Below are 15,839 nucleotides of genomic sequence, written 5' to 3' on the forward strand. Positions count from 1 at the left end.
TCAAAACATTCAATGTCACGTGAGATATTTATTAAAAAGCAGCAGTGCGCCACCAGCTGGAGCACAGTAGTAACTACAAAAACATCTTGAAGCAAAGCATACACGTCAAAAGCTTTCGATAGAATTGATATACATTTAACAAAAACGGTACAATATTAAAAAAAATTAAAAGACTTAAAAACATAAAAATAAAATCACTTCCCCATGGTGCTCAGGATGTTTGCCTGCAGGGAAAAAAAAAAAAAAAAAAAGAGTGAATATTAGTACCGAGAAATAGCAAGATCATCACTAAAAGCTGCACAATGCGCAAATACTGGTCATGGCCTCGAATGCATTAGTGCGTCAGCCATGCTAGCGGCTGTGGAGATTGACGCTAACGTGCTCACAGTGACACCATGCTGGTGTTTAGTAGTTACGATGTTCACCATAAACAGTAAGTAAAGCCCAGACTGACGAAACGCCATTATTTTGAAGTTATTAGGTCACAAACCAAAATTGCTTACTCCTCCCTTTATAAGATTGCGGCAATGTGAGCCGCCAAGAGCAACAACTGCGGTACCGCTGCTCGCCTCGCTCAGAGGTCATTCTTACAACAAGAACAAAAACAACACTTCAGACTGCGGTACCGCGGGGGTTTTGCGCTATTCGGCTCACATTACTGCAGTTCCACAACCGCGGCCTTGAGGTTAAGCAAAAAACGTGAAAAGCTCTCGCTATGAAGGGGTCAAAAAGCACAACGATTAATCGTTTCTGGTGATTATACGCACATGAATATTATACTCTATTTCTGTTAATAGATGCACTGAAATACTGGTTCTTTAAAATCACAAATGTCAATCTCAAGCAAAAAAACGTCAGGATTGCAAAAAAAAACAAACAAACAAACGAGTAGGATTCATACAGATTTTCATGGGAATCCATCAAATAGTTAATGAGAAATTTCAGTACAGACCAATGAGGTGGAACGATAGAGATATTCTATTTCAATAGGTAGAACAGACCACCCCCAAATATTTCACTGAAGTCTTGGCTTACCTTCATGAAGGTGGAAAATCTCTTCGCCGTCATACCCTCAACTTTCATCACATCCTCCAACTGCAGATTATCAAAGCATAATTAAAGTAAATGCAAAGTGAGAAAAACAAGATAACACATCGCTGTGATTGAAACCAGATCTGCGCCGGACATTTTCTCTGCTGACCTTTATGAAGTGACCCTGGATCTCCCTCCAGCCCAGGATGAGCTTCGCCTTCTTATCTCCGATCTGCTGCAGACCCTTCAGCTCTTTGAGGGTGCCCGTGTTGAGAACCTGCAGGATCTTCTGTCTGGAGTGCTCCAGCACCGACGTGTCAAGCTGGGATTCCCAACCAGTCTCCATAATATTCTCTTTACCATCTGGAAGCTGCGACAGAAGAGACACACGCAGTGTAAAGTTAGACTATAGAAGCTGTACACGGTCAAAATGTATACACATATTGTGGCCGAGAGAGAAGGTTCATTTTGACATAATAAATGTGAGATGTTGCAGCAACAGTCGAGATAAAAAAAACAAAATTGAGCCTAATGCACCACGTCAGCTTGTATCTGATGCTTGCAATGCTGCAGATGTGTCAAGCTAAGTGCATCACAGCCGAGGCCTGAATGCTGACCTCAACCTGGTCTGAAATCTTCCTCTCTTTCTTCTTCTTGACGCAGACGGACTGTTTTTTGACGACGGCCAGCTGCTGAAGAGGCTGGAGCTGGAGCTGGGTCACTGATGGGGAGGAAACACACAAATTAATGTTGTATTCACACAATGCGACACATTAGAACCCAATCTGTTTACAATGAAAATACTAGCACGGAGGGGTTGAAACAGTTACAATGTCATATTTTGTTTAGAGTCTGGTACGATTTCAAAGCCAAATGCACGATTCTCACTCATAAAATGCTGAGGGTTTGAAAAATAATTCCTCGTCGTCGTCGTCACTGGATCCATTTTCTGGCTTCTATATTGTAGACTGAGCTCTTGTATCACATTGCAGCTCATCAATAAGTCCAGTGATTCAACATGATGGAATTAGTGGGCGACTACTCTTTAGGGAAACGTAACAGAAGACGAGTACGCAAAAGGAAAAAAAGCATTTTCAAAGTCAGTTTCTTTCCTTCCTTCCTTAGTGTAGGTCAAATTAAAGACAGCAGTATCCGATAGGTTTATAGTCTGAATATGGTGATTCTCTGCATGCGTTCCCCATTAGATGAAATTAAACTTCTATTTGACTGTCAGCTAAATCATACAACTTGAATTTAAGTGTGCATAGGCGAGTTACATTTCTAACTGACCCTGTAGGGGCTGGACCACCGCCTGCTGCTTATTGGCTTTGGTGGCAGCTGACGGTTTTCTTTGCAGAGGAGCTGTGCTGTTCTTGAAGGACTTTTCTCCATCCAAACGACTGAATAGCATGGCCTTGCTCTCAAACTCCCTCTGCTTCTCTTTGATCTCCTGTAAAAAGAAAATCAGAGTGGCAAGGTTGGCTATCAAATATCCACGAGGAAGAGTTGATCAATCAGTATAAAGATCTGACAAGCATCAGCATCTGGTAAATCACCTACAGACAGTAGAGACAGAGGTTGGACCAGGGGCAGATTTAAATGACTAGAACCTATATTATGCAGGGTTACATGACAACCAGGTGGATAAACTCAAGTTCTGTAGCAATGTGTTTTCACCTGGATCTCCTTGCGAGACTGGGCTACATCTTTCAGCATGCTGCGCTCATCCTTGTCCTGGCAGTTCATCATCAGCTTCTCCAGAGCTATTAGTCTGTCCATCACTGACGGTTCTGACAAACTGAAACGGACAAACAAAATCAAGAGAGAGAAAAAGTAGGTCGACAGCGAGTGGTGGCAGTACGGACCGAGGCTTTGAAATGCACTCAGAAGTCAAAAGGTTGACAAATCCGAGGCACAGACAGATCCATACACATAACAGATGGCAAGGAAGCCGCGTTTGTGTCGGTCCCAAAAAGATCCCAGCAGACACAGCAGCTGTAGCCAATGGGAGCACAGCAGAGAGAGTTGCTTTCAGCACAAGCCATTAAAAAAGGGGAGCCACTGAATTAAGGCCACTAGGCTTGTTGTGGACTGAATTTAATGTGGTTTTTGTCACAGTCAAACGTCAGTCTGATTAGTGTGCGATCTTTAACCTGTGGAAATGTGAAGACGGCGAGGAGCCGTCCTGTTCACTTTTCCTCTCGTCTTTCTGCTTCTTCTTCTTCTGTGGCTCGGTGCCAGACCCCCCTGCCTCGTGGTCTTCTCTGGCCCGCTTCACTGGAGATGAAGGTAGAAGGGAAAATTAACAGTTTAGTATTCCGTGCACTCAGGCAACACTATTTGTGGGGATCTCTAGAGTGTAAAGCAATACAGATGAAGACGGCACGGCATCAGTCAAGGCTGCATTGCAGTGCCAGAACTAAAGCACACGGGAGAACAGCATCAACAATCTATTTAAGATCAGCTAACTTCAGGTGTTGGGAAAAAACATTTTAAAATGACATACATCATAAATAGCTGATTGTTTACTCTTCGTCACCATCCTCTGGGATGTGACACAGATGCCCCCTATTGGGCTTGGAACTCGTTCTGTCAGAGCTTCCTCTTCTCAGCCTGTTATATACATTTATTAATAACATCGGCGAGTGCATTTCTCACTCAGTTTTACTCACTTGGCAGCACAGGCACTGCCACAGTTTCACAGGTGAAGGGCTTGTTCACAATGAGCTTGGATTTGGAGGCAAAGTTGAGAGCACCGAACGTATCAAAATAGAATTTGTATTCAGGTGCAATGTTGGTGATCATGACAGAGTGCGCCGAGCCACCCAGAGAGTCCTGTAGCAGCCGCGTCAGTTTACTGTCTCTGTACGGCACGCGGGCGGCGGTGCCCGAGTTAAGAGAGTCCACGACCTTGTTGAGGGTGAAGAGAGACAGGTTGATGGCGCCGCTCTCCTTCAGCCGGATGCCTTGGTTGCCGGTGCGACGGTTGTCCTCAGACCCAGCCAGGTCTATCAAGTACAGCTTCCCCGTCTGCTGTCTGTGGGGCAGGGCACGCTGAGTCCGAACAACCTAGACCATGGAAAGATTAAAGTTTACATCTTGTGCTATCGCAAACAGGAACCTGAGCCGCTCGCCCATGAGTAGATGCATGCTTCCTTCTGCTCAGTGATATGGTTGGTAGGTGTAGTTCGGTAGAAGGAATCTTATCTTGTGTTACCGTGTGTCATGATTTCTGAAAATATTTGTATTTTTGGCGCTTTGAGTGCCATCTAGTTCCTTTATAATGGAAAGGATTCAGACATCTCTTTGGCCGATATCTCCAAAACTAGGCAACTCGCACCAAAACAATCTAGATTGATAAATAGCACTACAGGTGAGGAGGAAAAAACAAAAATGCATTTTTGATTGTGAGGTGAACTGTCCCTTTAAATTAGGTAAAAGGTAGGCAGCCAAATAGGCTTTTTTTGATAAATGTGACACATTGTACATTCAGCAATACAGCACAGGAAGTTAGAACGACAAAAAGAGGACAAAGTTAAGGTAAGAACAGCAGACACAAGTTTGTTTCTCTCCCAGAATAGTCCCAGAAAGCCCAGATGTTGCTAGCAGGAGCGTTACAAGAGAACTGATTTCAGCAACAGCCACCCCACCAAATCCTGACCTACTGCTCAGAGGCCATGACCTGTTTAAGATGCCATTTAAAAATCCACTGGACATCCACGGACAGACTAGTTCAATGAATGATTCTCAAAGATAATTGTAAATGAACAAACAGTCTTTGCTTTGAGTTAATCAGATGACATATCAAACCTTGATGAGGAGGATAGCATGGCTGCGGCTGGAGCGCTGATTTAGTTTGGTAGAGGCTGTAGTACGATTGAGGCTGGCAGGGACAAACTGTTTGTCAAAATCTGAGAAGCAGGAGATAGTTGTGTGAGTCAGACCAGGGATCAGGATGTTCTTGTCCTTGTTCTCTCGGATTGGTAAATCCTGGGAGCTTGGCGATAGAAGATCCAGCACCTGAGAGACAAGATATATTATACACTCTTTTACAACATTACACTATTTCACTTGGACAGAAAGCATGAATCTATACTGCCAACCATTTATACCTTTTCATTGTAAATTTCCAAATAAGACATGCTGATGCTGTAGTCCCATCCTTCATTGCCATCTTTAGCTTTGACCAGCTTGAAGACCTCTCGAACGGCTCGGGGGATCACACCCGGCTGATCTGAACTGCCCATCATGGTGTGGGTCTTACCTGATGATGGGAACGCGGGGAGTTAGTGAGCAATAGGTGCAATTTGGAAATGAATAAGTCATATACAAAAAAAAGAGTTAATATGTGGCAGCGACATACCAGCTCCTGTTGGTCCATAAGCAAAGACACTGGAGTTCTGTCCATTCAGTACGTGTGATAAAATGGGCTTCACTGATGACAGGAACACTTCTTGCTGTGTTGTTTGCTCACCATGAAACACGTCAAAACTGTTGGACAATAATGACAGATATCAACGAGGATAAGGGAGGCATGAGAAACAGTTAAGGTGCAGAGATGCCGAGGACACTGACTGGTATTTGACCGTTTCTGTAGCGTTTCTCCAGTTGATTATTTCCAGGTTCTGTGAGTCCAGGCCTTTCACACACGGGCCCTCGTCCTTCTCATCTTGAGTGTCCATATAGGGTCGCAGGCGAACCGCTACCCGAACGCTGGCGGTCTTCTTGTGTGCTCCATCGGACACCGCCAAACGCTGAGCCATATTTGAACTAATAAACAAAAATGACAAAGGTTAGATATTAGCACAAACCAGGCGAGCAGACTTAGAGCTTACGCTGTTTACCTCTGTAAATCGGCTAATAATAAGCTAGCTTTAGGTCACGTTTACGTTACTCACCTAGCTAGCTGAGGTACGTAAACGTTACTGCTTCACAGAGTGTAATGACAGTGTTTCGTTCGTGCTTACCAATATTACTTACGGACTCCTTGTTCAAACGCTTTTGTTTTTATCCAAGTTTCACTTTTGGCAACATTGCAGAAGCCGTCTTTTAACAATGGCGATGGAGCTCCAAAAACACCATGACGTTAACCGAAAACTTTTCAAATAAAGGAGCACTGCAACCGGAAACGACCGTGGACCAATCAGAACTCGCTCACACGGTGGGGCCTATTTAACGTAATTTATACGATGCAGTCGCGCATCGACTATTGTAGTCCAATATATGGTTTATAGACACGTATAAACACATTTTAAATTGAGGCATAGCGAATAGTGAAGCAAAATATGTTTATTCAAAATTCGGCCAACATGAACTCAGCCCTGTATGCGATTGCGTGCTGCGCAGGAAGTAGTCCCTTTTTATTTTTTATGTTTTATTCTTTTAATTATTATTGTTACTACTGTTATTATAATTATTCGTATTATTATTATTATTATTATTATTATCCTTTAGAACAGTGATTCAACTTTTATTCTGAAACTTCACACTCCGGTACAGTAGGTGGCGGTATGCACCTGTTGAAGTTGGTTGCGATCCGCCAATCAAATTAGAGAAGAAGAAGGAAGTAGTCCCAACAGTAGATCGCTACAACACACAGCTTAACTGCCGCGCGCTGTTCGCGGCGTCGACGGACTATCCGTTTGGTGTTTAATCAACGGGAATGCGCGGTCTCACCGAACCAAGCGGATCGTCACACAACCCAAAATGGCGCTATGTTTACGTCTCTGTATAATCGTGTATTATCTCTAAAAAGTCTCATGGAGAGCTTCGGTGATTTCATTCTCTGGGAAAGATAATTTGACGATTTAAGCAACACCTGCGACAACCCGGACATTCGGTAATGACCATTTGAGGCACGTATCTTAACTTATTTATACATATCTGACGGTTAGGCCTGAGGTTAGCTACATAGTTAAGTCAAAGAAGTACAATATTACGTGTAATGTGTTGCTTTGTCCACTGCTTTCCATTCATCAAAGTTAACAGCTAACGTTACCAGTTAAACGTTATGAGCCTGGTACCACTCTTAAGAGAACCCCCCCACTTACCTATTACTTTGATTTGTACTAACATGTAGCTTTTCATTATTCATGCTTGTGTTTTAGCAGATCTGTGACTACTAAGTTCACCAGCAGCAGTAGGAAGGATGCAGGCTGAAGCCACAGACTCCTCACTGAGAGAGGGCATTGAGGCTCTGGGGGTGCACGACGCAGAGAAACCTGCAGCAGGCAAAGAGGAAGAGGGCGACACACACGAACAGGACACGGACATGACAGCTGCCACGGAAGAGGATGCAAACACCAAGAATGAAAAGGGTAAGAAACACAAATCACACACACATTGAAAGCACACGTAGCAGGGAAGACATCTCATCATTAAGGAGAAAGTCCACTACTCAGAGTCTGGAAAGTGCCCAAGGTTAATACTGTAAAGAGTTGAATGTTCAGTGTCATTGTGTACTTTAACTGTAGTACCTATAATAAAAAAAGTAATCTACATATCATGTAATACTGAAGTGTCGTACTTTTGTGAGACTGACTTTGTGCACATTTGTGCTGCCTCCTCAGCTGCAGTGGAAAGAGAAGTACACAAGGATGAACCTCAGGCAGACACGGGGGTGGGAGGTGGAGAGGGAAAGCAGGCTGCGGGAGTGGACGGTGAATGGGAGCTTGCGTACAGTGACGAGGAAATGGAGGACCCCAAAAACTGGATGCCCCCTCCTGCCGAGATCAAAAGACTGTATGAGCTCCTCTCTAAAGGGGAGATGCTGGAACTGAACTTTGAGCCCCTTCCTAGGAGGCCCCCTACTCCCGATCGTACCCCCTCACCTGAAAGAGAGGACGAGCAAGGGGCAGCAAAGGAAAGACAGAGGGAGGAGAGAGACCGCAGGTTAGTACGACTATTTCTCATCATTTCATCAGTTAGGATTTTTGTTTGTGTACAGGTAATGTGAAACATCATTACTGTTTTTTTTACAGGCCTCTAAGTCCAACTGAGTTTGACTTTGATGAAGAGCAAACACAAGCCACGCCGAAAAATGCCTTTGTGAACAGACGCAGAACACCAGGTAATAACCACTGAGATTTGATTTTTAAAACCTTATAAGCAAAGTCAATGAATAGTTTTCAGTCTTCTCCGGTTTGGTGGTTTAGGGAAATCTGGTTGACGTTTCCCCCCCCCCCACCCACCCTTTCCTTCCAGGATCTTCGGCCCGCTCCTCTGTGAAAAGGGAAGCTCGGCTGGACAAGGTGCTGTCTGACATGAAACGCCACCGCAAAATGGAGGAGCACATCATGCGTACGGGCCGAGATCTCTTCAAGAGCGAAAAGAAGCAGGAGGCGGCTCTGTCTCCGAACAGCCAGAAGGAGCGGGAGAAGGAGAGGGAACGAGACAGCAACCCCAACACCATCTTCTCCCCGAGACAGAGGAGATACTGAAGTATTAAGAGACGAGGACTTGCTCACAGGCAAATAGGGCCAAGTGCTTTCCAGGCTTTTCTCAAAACTTGAATTTTTTTATCTAACAAGTTTTGTATGTTTTCTATGTGTGTTTTGTATGTTGGCAATAAACATTTGAACCCAGGAGAATGTTAACTGTTGTAATCAGCGTTCAGTAACGATGGGTGATGAGAACAACAGTGATAGTGGTATATATTGTGGGATATTAAAGAATCTTTATGGAAACAATAAGATAGGGATGTAATGTGAAGACCTAGCAGATGAATGTATATGATCATATTTAAGCAGAAACCATATATATAAAAAACAATACTGCAATAAAGCAGCCCTGCTCATTTACATACATTTCCCACAATGGCCTGCTACAGCTATATTAAAGGGACCTCGGTTTCTATCATTACTCACAATGTGGTGACTTCCTCTCATAAAACAGCCAAATGAAGATGTTTACATTGTGAAAAGATAGTCGACTTCCCAATGCTTAAAAAGTAACTGCTAGTAAAGCAGTATTATTACACCAATACATGGATTCTGGCTCCCTCTAGTGGTTCACTTTTCACTTCTGATGGACAGCAATGTTCAAACTAGGTTTATGATCTAACAAATGGCTTTTGGTAAATTTCAACATGAACAAAACTTAAGTGTAAAAAAGACTCGAGGCAGGATCAGGACAGAGAAGTATATTTTAGCTAACTTGGAGTAACAATACAGCCTTCACATAAGGCTCAGAAGCATATAGTAGAATATGTATGCATAAATATGCATTCAAAACCACAAACCAAATAAATAAATAAATACTTACAAATAAATAACGAGCATTTTGTGGAATATACAGTACATCAGTTGAAATGTTGTAGTATTGTCAAGAAGCAGTACCTTATGAGTTCATGGAACGGGAATGGATGTTCTGTGTTCAACATGCCCACAGTTGTCCAGATGGTTTTGGCACACGCGGCCCTGTCTTGATGGTTTCTGAGCTTTTTGTTTTTGTTTTGACCCATTTGTAGGACAGTGAAGCGGCTTTAAACAAACGTAAAATGATAAAACTAGCCAGTTTGTTCATAGGCGGTTCATAGAACCAGTGGCTCAAATAAACGGCTAAATTATCAAAGTGTTTCATAAAATCTAGAAGGCTTCAAACTATTCATAAACTTGATGATGGTTAAAATATAAATGAGGAACATCAAAATAAATGGACAAATGTGCTGCATGTCTATCACAAGGGAATGCTTCCCTACCAGATTATCTTGTTTCCCTTCAAACGGCAAAATTGCAAAGTCCCCCGACAAAGCTTTAAATACTCTTATGGATCCCTTACTGAAATATTCCAGCCAATCAAATGGATAGTTTCAGATTCATATCAGCACCAATCTAAAAAACAAAACAAAAAAACACTCGTTTTAAAGTGACTGCTACTGTGCATCACTTCCTTGTATGCTAAAAACACTTTGTGATACCAGTAAATGGAATGAAGTCATATCTACAATGAAACAAGAAGCACTGCTTTACGGTCTGGGGGAACTCTGCGTACACTTTGCGGCAAAACAGTGAAATGCTTTGTGTTAATGCCGAAATGTCATTATTCAAAAAACGTCTGTTGAAACATCAGATGCGAGACAAAACCTAAAAAAAGAATAAAACCCAACATTGACCTAATACTGAGGTGGAAATAAGGACAATTTTACATCGGCTATGTACACCCGTCACATTTTTCTGTCTGAGGAAGCCGCTTCCTTCTCCTCCGGGGATGAAAATAAATAAAAATCTAAAGAAACGGCAAAGAATTGGGGGAAAGGGATAAGGCAGCAGAATACAGTCTTATGAGATTATCTCCCTTCTAAAGATGAGTCAGCCTGCAGGTTGGTTACATTTTGTTAAGAGTGACAGTGACTACATAGAGGATACAGATATTAAACACTAACAAGTCAAAATACTGCTTAGTCGGGATTTTTTTCTTTTTTGAAGGTCTTCTTCATTACTAAACTGAATTAGGCCTTCCATCTACAGCAAATGTACTAACATACAATATAATACATTCCTATTCTCCTACTCTTCCTATACCGTGAGGCAGAGAGGACTCAATTTGATCTACATGAGGGAAATCGCCACCTATGCTTGCTATACATCCAGGCAAATTCCTCTCAGGTCAGTGCATGTTCCTACCGGTCAGAGTGCCAGATAACATCTTTAAATACTGAGTGCATTAACACTCCACTTGTTTCCTACAAACTGAGATGCTGAAGTGATTGAAGGCCAGCGACCAAATCATTTCACAGTTAGGAGCTCGATTGCTGGCCGCAAACACTTCAGCAATATTTGAGGCCTTTTGTCTGTAGCTCTCTTCATATTGCTACTTGTCTCACTTCTCCCTCACAGCTTTCTTTCCTTTACATACTCATTGGTACATTCGCCTTTCTTCCCTCCCCCACCCTCCCCTCCCCTCCACTCTCCTCAGTGAGTGGCCAGCTCAGGCTCTGAGGCACACGTGCTGTAGCCGTTGGCTGGCTGGGGCAGTGCGTTGCCGTCCGTCTGCCCCTCCTTGGCTGCGCCCGTGGTCGCACCTGGTCTCTGAGAGCGGGAGGAGCCCATGAATAGTCGCAGGGCGCCCCTGCAAATTAGGGAAAACCAATAGAGCTGGGGAGCCATGAGCAGACCAGCACCGAGGTTACAGTGCCAGGGCACCGACAGGGGAACCATGTGGAAGGGAATGGACGCGTACCTGGATCGAAAGACATAAATAGGATTTTAAACACGCGTTTCTGAGCCGTGTATCTATAAGATAGAGATCACGTGGCTGTGCAAGTTACCGACCCAAGCTGAGCGAGACCGCAGAACATGAGAAAAAACAAAAGAGATGGAAAGACAGACATACCTTCCATAGGCGTAGTAGAGGTAAGGGAAGAGGAGGACTCGACAGATGAAAAAAGTGATCAGCATAAGAGCCCCATTCACTTTGTGCAGGAGAGTGTGTTGCTGTTTGTACTGAAAGCAGAGAAAAGCAGAGGGAGAGGTCGAAAGAGAGGGAGGAAGAAGAGCAAGCAGTAGTTTGATGAAAGCTGTTATATTTGCGAATACTATCTGCACGGACGGAACACGTGGCGAGAGCACCGTATGCCGTGCAGCTGGTTTCTACAGGAGGCAGCGTGCGTCAGTGAAGCAGTGCTCATTTGTTTACAGCTGATGACTTAACTTTTATCTTGATCGTTCAACCTGCTTCAGTGAGATAACACTGAGGACAAACTGACACACATGGTTTTAAAAATGGTTTTCGCACCCTATTGTTTTTATTCTTTAGGTACAAGAGGGCGGCTCTACAAGGCCACAGCTTTGAGCCAGTTGTTTATCAAACGGCCACATGCACTGTTGCTAGTGACGGGGAGGGTGTCGAGTGGAGTGATAAGAGGGTAGAAGGACAAGCTGATATTGTATCTGCTGAATATCCGGTCAAAATACTCGGGGCTATATTCAGAGGCCAACAGCTGTGGGAGCCTCCGATGGGGGACAAGCAGAAAGCAGTGAAGGGAAAAACCTTTATCTGGACACTGAAACATTACACACACACACACCCCCACACCCCCACCCCCCCACACACACACACACACACACACACACACACACACACACACACGCGCACACAAAACAAAACAAATACGGGGGGTGCAGCTCTTACAACGTGTATTCAAGCACACTGCGTTACCAATTAATGCCTGATGTTCTCGACAGTGCTGTTCATGTAAGACAGTCAACGGGAGCTGATGGACATGAACAAGGTGCATGCTGGGAGTGACCGGAAATATATTCTCCATGGAATGAAAATGGGAGGGGGAAAAAATAAGTAAAGAGTGCAGTGGAACTTTAGTGTGACAGACACAAGCACATGCAACAACGCACCCAACTCGTCTTTGAGGCTGAACCAACACACTTACCTGGATGAGTATTTTTCCTAAGCAGACGGATGGAGTGCTGAGCTCAGCCATGAACATTACACCCTGGAAATAATCTCCTTTTCCTTGTCGCCAAAACTAGAGAGCGAAAAAGAGGTTGATTATTTTTCTAGAATGCAATTACAGTGTGGATGGCTTTCTAATGTCTCTATAAGCATTATGATCTCATACAACTTATAGCGACAGTTACCACAGAGACGGGGAAGCACACGGTGACCATGACCACGTGGTGCAGCACCATGAGGAACTCGCGACGCAAGTAGCTGGTCAGCGCTGTGCTCATGTGCTGGGGCGCTGCCGAGGCCTCCTCGTGCCCTTTGACCCGAAGCTTGTACCAGTAGCACATGAACATTGCGTAGATGTCGTACACGAAGTAGGGAACAGCAAACATGATGTAACTGCTTGTCAGCCAATGCCTGCGTAGAGAGGAGGAGAAGCCGGCTAAGAATGCATATCAATTTAACAGTATGAGCAAGGAATTCCCTCAGAAAGAGACGTTTTGATGAGAAAAAAAAATGTAAAACTGTGTATACCTTGATCAACATAAAGTCAAATGGTAAACATTTGTAGCTGATGCATGACAGAGAGTGCCTTTGAATGGCGCATCTTAAAGCCTTGGAAATTACAAATCCCGAAAGTTGATTTGTTTCATGCACTAACAAGACAGAACACACACTGGTCGAATGGGGTGGAATATATTCTGGAGAACATTTCTTGACTTACTGGTCCTCGAGGATGTCCTCGCAGGAAGAAGCAATGATGTAGCCAGCTGAAGAGGCCATGACTGCCTGAATTGATGAAACCAACCTGGGAGCAGAAAATGGCAAGATGATTACAAACAATGCATTTCTCATTAGCCAATGCAGTGAAAGAGTTCAGACTAGTCTAGTTAACACATGGTAAGAAAGTAGAGCCCATATGCTTGTAAGCAAACAATATGCAGCTGAAAGATCTTGGTAAATGACACAAGTGCAGCTGCAACAACCTGCTGTATTTAAGTTACACAAAAAACCTGCACGAGTCTTGACGAAAACAAGTTTAAGAAGGTCTCACCTGGCGGATACAATGACTGCATCTCCTTCGCTCCACCTCAGAGCTGGGATTGACTTCAGGCATTGTTTGGACAGCAGGAAGAGGCCTGGAAAGAACACAGACCCAGCAGCTAGAATGGTCAGCATGGTCCCTGGCGATCTGTCTGAGAGGCAAAAGGTTCAGCGGGCAATCTGGTCCTTGAGATCCGTCGTTCTTTCCCCTCTCTGAAACACACAAAATATCAAAGGGTGAATAAACAATTCATATTGATCTCACTAGTGGCAACTTCCAGGTCTATACATTAGCAGCACTAAGACAAAGCGTATAATAAAAGTCCAACATGTGTGGCAATGTATTGTTCAATATTAATTTGAGGCCTTTGATGTACATTTAAAGATGAAGTGGGGTAAACAGACAGGCACAATGTGGAAAACTTATTTAAGATGTAAAAAGGGAAGGTGCCTGGGATCCAAATCAGGGAGACTATACAAATGTGAGTGCAGTGGCAGAATAACAGAAGGCCCTTTTGTGCAGCATGCTGCTCCATCCATCTGATGACATTGTGCGCCTTATTCACTTCCCCATGTATTCCTAGGGCAACCATGTGGTAGATGCATGCAGTATTATTACACTAGACTAGCTGACTCAATAAAAAGTCGATGTCCATTAGCAAAATACGCATTGCGTTTTTTTTGTTTTTTTTAAATCCTGATGTATGGGCTACAGTGATGTTACCTGTCTGAAATGAGAATCACTTGCCAAGCTCTTGACAGGCAATGTTAGCTAACCACAGAGTGGAATTGAGACCGACTGTAGGTTGACATACAGCTAAACTACTCAGGTATTGACGCGGATCTGACAATTGTTAAACGTTAACATAAGCTTAAGCAACTTTGTCTAAATTGTGTCCGAGAGCCCACGCCAAATGTATGCTAACGTTGACGTTATACAGAACGCTTTCCATTGAACACACCGGCTATTCAAGCTAAAATTAACACCAGATAGCTCAAGTAACGCCAATTACAGAGCTTATTTATTTTGTTATCAGTTTGAAGCGAGGAAAACTGGGTCAACCACCATGCACGTGTGAGACGTTATATTTAGTGAACAGAGGCGCTATTGCTAACATTAAATGCAGTCCCTCCCTTAGGTAAGCATGACCAATGCTAACAATGACGCTAGGACCGTTAGCCAACATTAGCATCTCCCGAAATGTGGCTATAGCCGTTAGTCACCGCTGGCTTAGTTAGCAACCATTCCGTTTAGTCCAAATCCAAATAGTTAGCAAGAAGATGACACCCAATAAACAATAACTGACAATTGAATGCACCACGGTACGTGTTTTGTCACGTATTCGTGGTAACGTTAAACTGTTCAGTTAGCTTGTTATTTGTTTGTAGCAGCTAAGCTAACCGACACCGTGGAAGCTAACAGATTGGAGTTAAGCAACACATGTTCAGAATAAATGAAGAATCTTAAAGCAACATTTACACAAAAGACTCTGCAGAGTCCAGTCAGCGGCTAGTCGAAAGCTCGTGTCCTCCAGAAAGTGTTTAACGTTAGAGATGTCCCAGGGGTCTCCGCCTCGATGATCCGCATGTTTATGTGGCCACTTCGATGTCTGAAGGGTAGCAGCAGCGAGCTAACGCTAGCTTGCAGCACGTTAGATCGACATCTATGTGAGGGTAGCTCAGTGAGAGCATTGGTGACTGGCCTGCTTCAAGCAAGCTTAAGCAAATAGCCAAGTGAAAAACGGTCAAAAGTGACGGAAAAAAAACCAATGTCACAATCTGATCCAGGTGTCAATGTAACGGTAGCCTGTCTAGTCGCTATGTCATCTCATCAGACCAGAGATGCCGCTGTCTCAGCCTCGCAGATTGCAACGTTGACTCAACGCTGTGGACTGCTGCGCAAGCTAGTTCCTACAGGTCCAGGGGTAGCAGCTCATGTCATGACGAGAAACGTGCACCAGTCACTGCACTGCATTTTTCTTTAGTTTGCAATATCCAATCTGACCCCTTACAAAAAAAGGAAGGAATTTACATGCAAACAAAAGGACTCTGTATGTGTGTATTTAATTAAAATAACCATAACCCTATTAAAAATAATAAAAGGCAGTCACTTACCATTAATGCCAGCTGTGTTTGTAAAGACTTATTTACGTGTTTGTCATGGACCGGTTGGTTATTTGACCTTTAAATGGACCTGCATTTGCAAATAAACTGATAAATGATCAGTCCTTATCTGCACATTATCAGAGATGCTTGGTATGTGTGAATGCTCATTCTTCTGACATGTTGCACCATTGCAAACCTTGATGTATTTGTAGGCTGGCAGATTGCATGCTAATCAATGCAACACTGTTCAGGCT

The 15,839-nt window shown here is 43.6% G+C and overlaps 3 protein-coding genes across 9 annotated transcripts; 1 reads left to right on the forward strand and 2 right to left on the reverse strand.

Moving 5' to 3' along the window:
• Positions 1–13: 13 nt before the first annotated feature.
• Positions 14–8,187, reverse strand: kif22 (kinesin family member 22). Of its 2 annotated transcripts, none has more exons than XM_031843431.1 (13): positions 7,083–8,187; positions 5,608–5,802; positions 5,396–5,523; positions 5,145–5,296; positions 4,843–5,052; positions 3,705–4,101; positions 3,186–3,309; positions 2,710–2,830; positions 2,323–2,482; positions 1,650–1,753; positions 1,202–1,402; positions 1,036–1,095; positions 14–224 (listed from the first exon to the last, which is right to left on the reverse strand). In XM_031843431.1, the coding sequence occupies exons 1-13, from the start codon at positions 7,124–7,126 to the stop codon at positions 195–197; spliced, it is 1,926 nt and encodes a 641-aa protein (XP_031699291.1). In that variant the 5' UTR covers positions 7,127–8,187; the 3' UTR covers positions 14–194. The 2 variants fall into 2 exon arrangements, with proteins under 2 accessions (XP_031699291.1, XP_031699292.1); XM_031843432.1 differs by lacking the exon at positions 7,083–8,187 and adding an exon at positions 6,000–6,403 and having other exon boundaries at positions 189–224.
• On the forward strand, positions 3,081–8,615 carry pagr1 (PAXIP1 associated glutamate-rich protein 1). 6 transcript variants are annotated; one of them, XM_031843438.1, is made up of 5 exons: positions 3,081–3,321; positions 7,140–7,349; positions 7,602–7,923; positions 8,013–8,101; positions 8,236–8,615. In XM_031843438.1, exons 2-5 carry the CDS (start codon positions 7,181–7,183, stop codon positions 8,469–8,471), a joined length of 816 nt encoding a protein of 271 aa, XP_031699298.1. In that variant the 5' UTR covers positions 3,081–3,321; positions 7,140–7,180; the 3' UTR covers positions 8,472–8,615. The 6 variants fall into 6 exon arrangements, with proteins under 6 accessions (XP_031699298.1, XP_031699297.1, XP_031699294.1 ...); XM_031843437.1 differs by lacking the exon at positions 3,081–3,321 and adding an exon at positions 6,510–6,887; XM_031843434.1 differs by lacking the exon at positions 3,081–3,321 and adding an exon at positions 6,510–6,887 and having other exon boundaries at positions 7,143–7,349.
• Positions 8,616–9,157: 542 nt separating this feature from the next.
• On the reverse strand, positions 9,158–15,405 carry tlcd3bb (TLC domain containing 3Bb). The gene is made up of 7 exons (XM_031843433.1): positions 14,960–15,405; positions 13,490–13,692; positions 13,160–13,243; positions 12,627–12,852; positions 12,419–12,514; positions 11,365–11,474; positions 9,158–11,211 (listed from the first exon to the last, which is right to left on the reverse strand). The coding sequence occupies exons 2-7, from the start codon at positions 13,612–13,614 to the stop codon at positions 10,944–10,946; spliced, it is 909 nt and encodes a 302-aa protein (XP_031699293.1). The 5' UTR covers positions 13,615–13,692; positions 14,960–15,405; the 3' UTR covers positions 9,158–10,943.
• Between the last annotated feature and the right edge of the window lie 434 nt (positions 15,406–15,839).

This window comes from Anarrhichthys ocellatus, unplaced genomic scaffold, assembly GCF_004355925.1.
Source record: "Anarrhichthys ocellatus isolate YVR2014 unplaced genomic scaffold, GSC_Weel_1.0 scaffold4, whole genome shotgun sequence".
Lineage (NCBI taxonomy): Eukaryota > Metazoa > Chordata > Actinopteri > Perciformes > Anarhichadidae > Anarrhichthys > Anarrhichthys ocellatus.

Excerpts from the sequence above, each read along its gene's own strand:
- pagr1 (XM_031843438.1), top strand. The coding sequence starts at position 7,181 with ATGCAGGCTGAAGCCACAGACTCCTCACTGAGAGAGGGCATTGAGGCT. Across the intron at positions 7,350-7,601 it reads AAACACCAAGAATGAAAAGG|CTGCAGTGGAAAGAGAAGTA; the intron begins GTAAGAAACACA and ends CTGCCTCCTCAG. Across the intron at positions 7,924-8,012 it reads AGGGAGGAGAGAGACCGCAG|GCCTCTAAGTCCAACTGAGT; the intron begins GTTAGTACGACT and ends TTTTTTTTACAG.
- tlcd3bb (XM_031843433.1), bottom strand. The coding sequence starts at position 13,614 with ATGCTGACCATTCTAGCTGCTGGGTCTGTGTTCTTTCCAGGCCTCTTC. Across the intron at positions 13,244-13,489 it reads GCAGTCATTGTATCCGCCAG|GTTGGTTTCATCAATTCAGG; the intron begins GTGAGACCTTCT and ends TTCTGCTCCCAG. Across the intron at positions 12,853-13,159 it reads GAGGACATCCTCGAGGACCA|GCATTGGCTGACAAGCAGTT; the intron begins GTAAGTCAAGAA and ends CTCTCTACGCAG.
- kif22 (XM_031843431.1), bottom strand. The coding sequence starts at position 7,126 with ATGAATAATGAAAAGCTACATGTTAGTACAAATCAAAGTAATAG. Across the intron at positions 1,096-1,201 it reads TCCAGGGTCACTTCATAAAG|TTGGAGGATGTGATGAAAGT; the intron begins GTCAGCAGAGAA and ends GATAATCTGCAG. Across the intron at positions 225-1,035 it reads GATTTTCCACCTTCATGAAG|GCAAACATCCTGAGCACCAT; the intron begins GTAAGCCAAGAC and ends TTTTCCCTGCAG.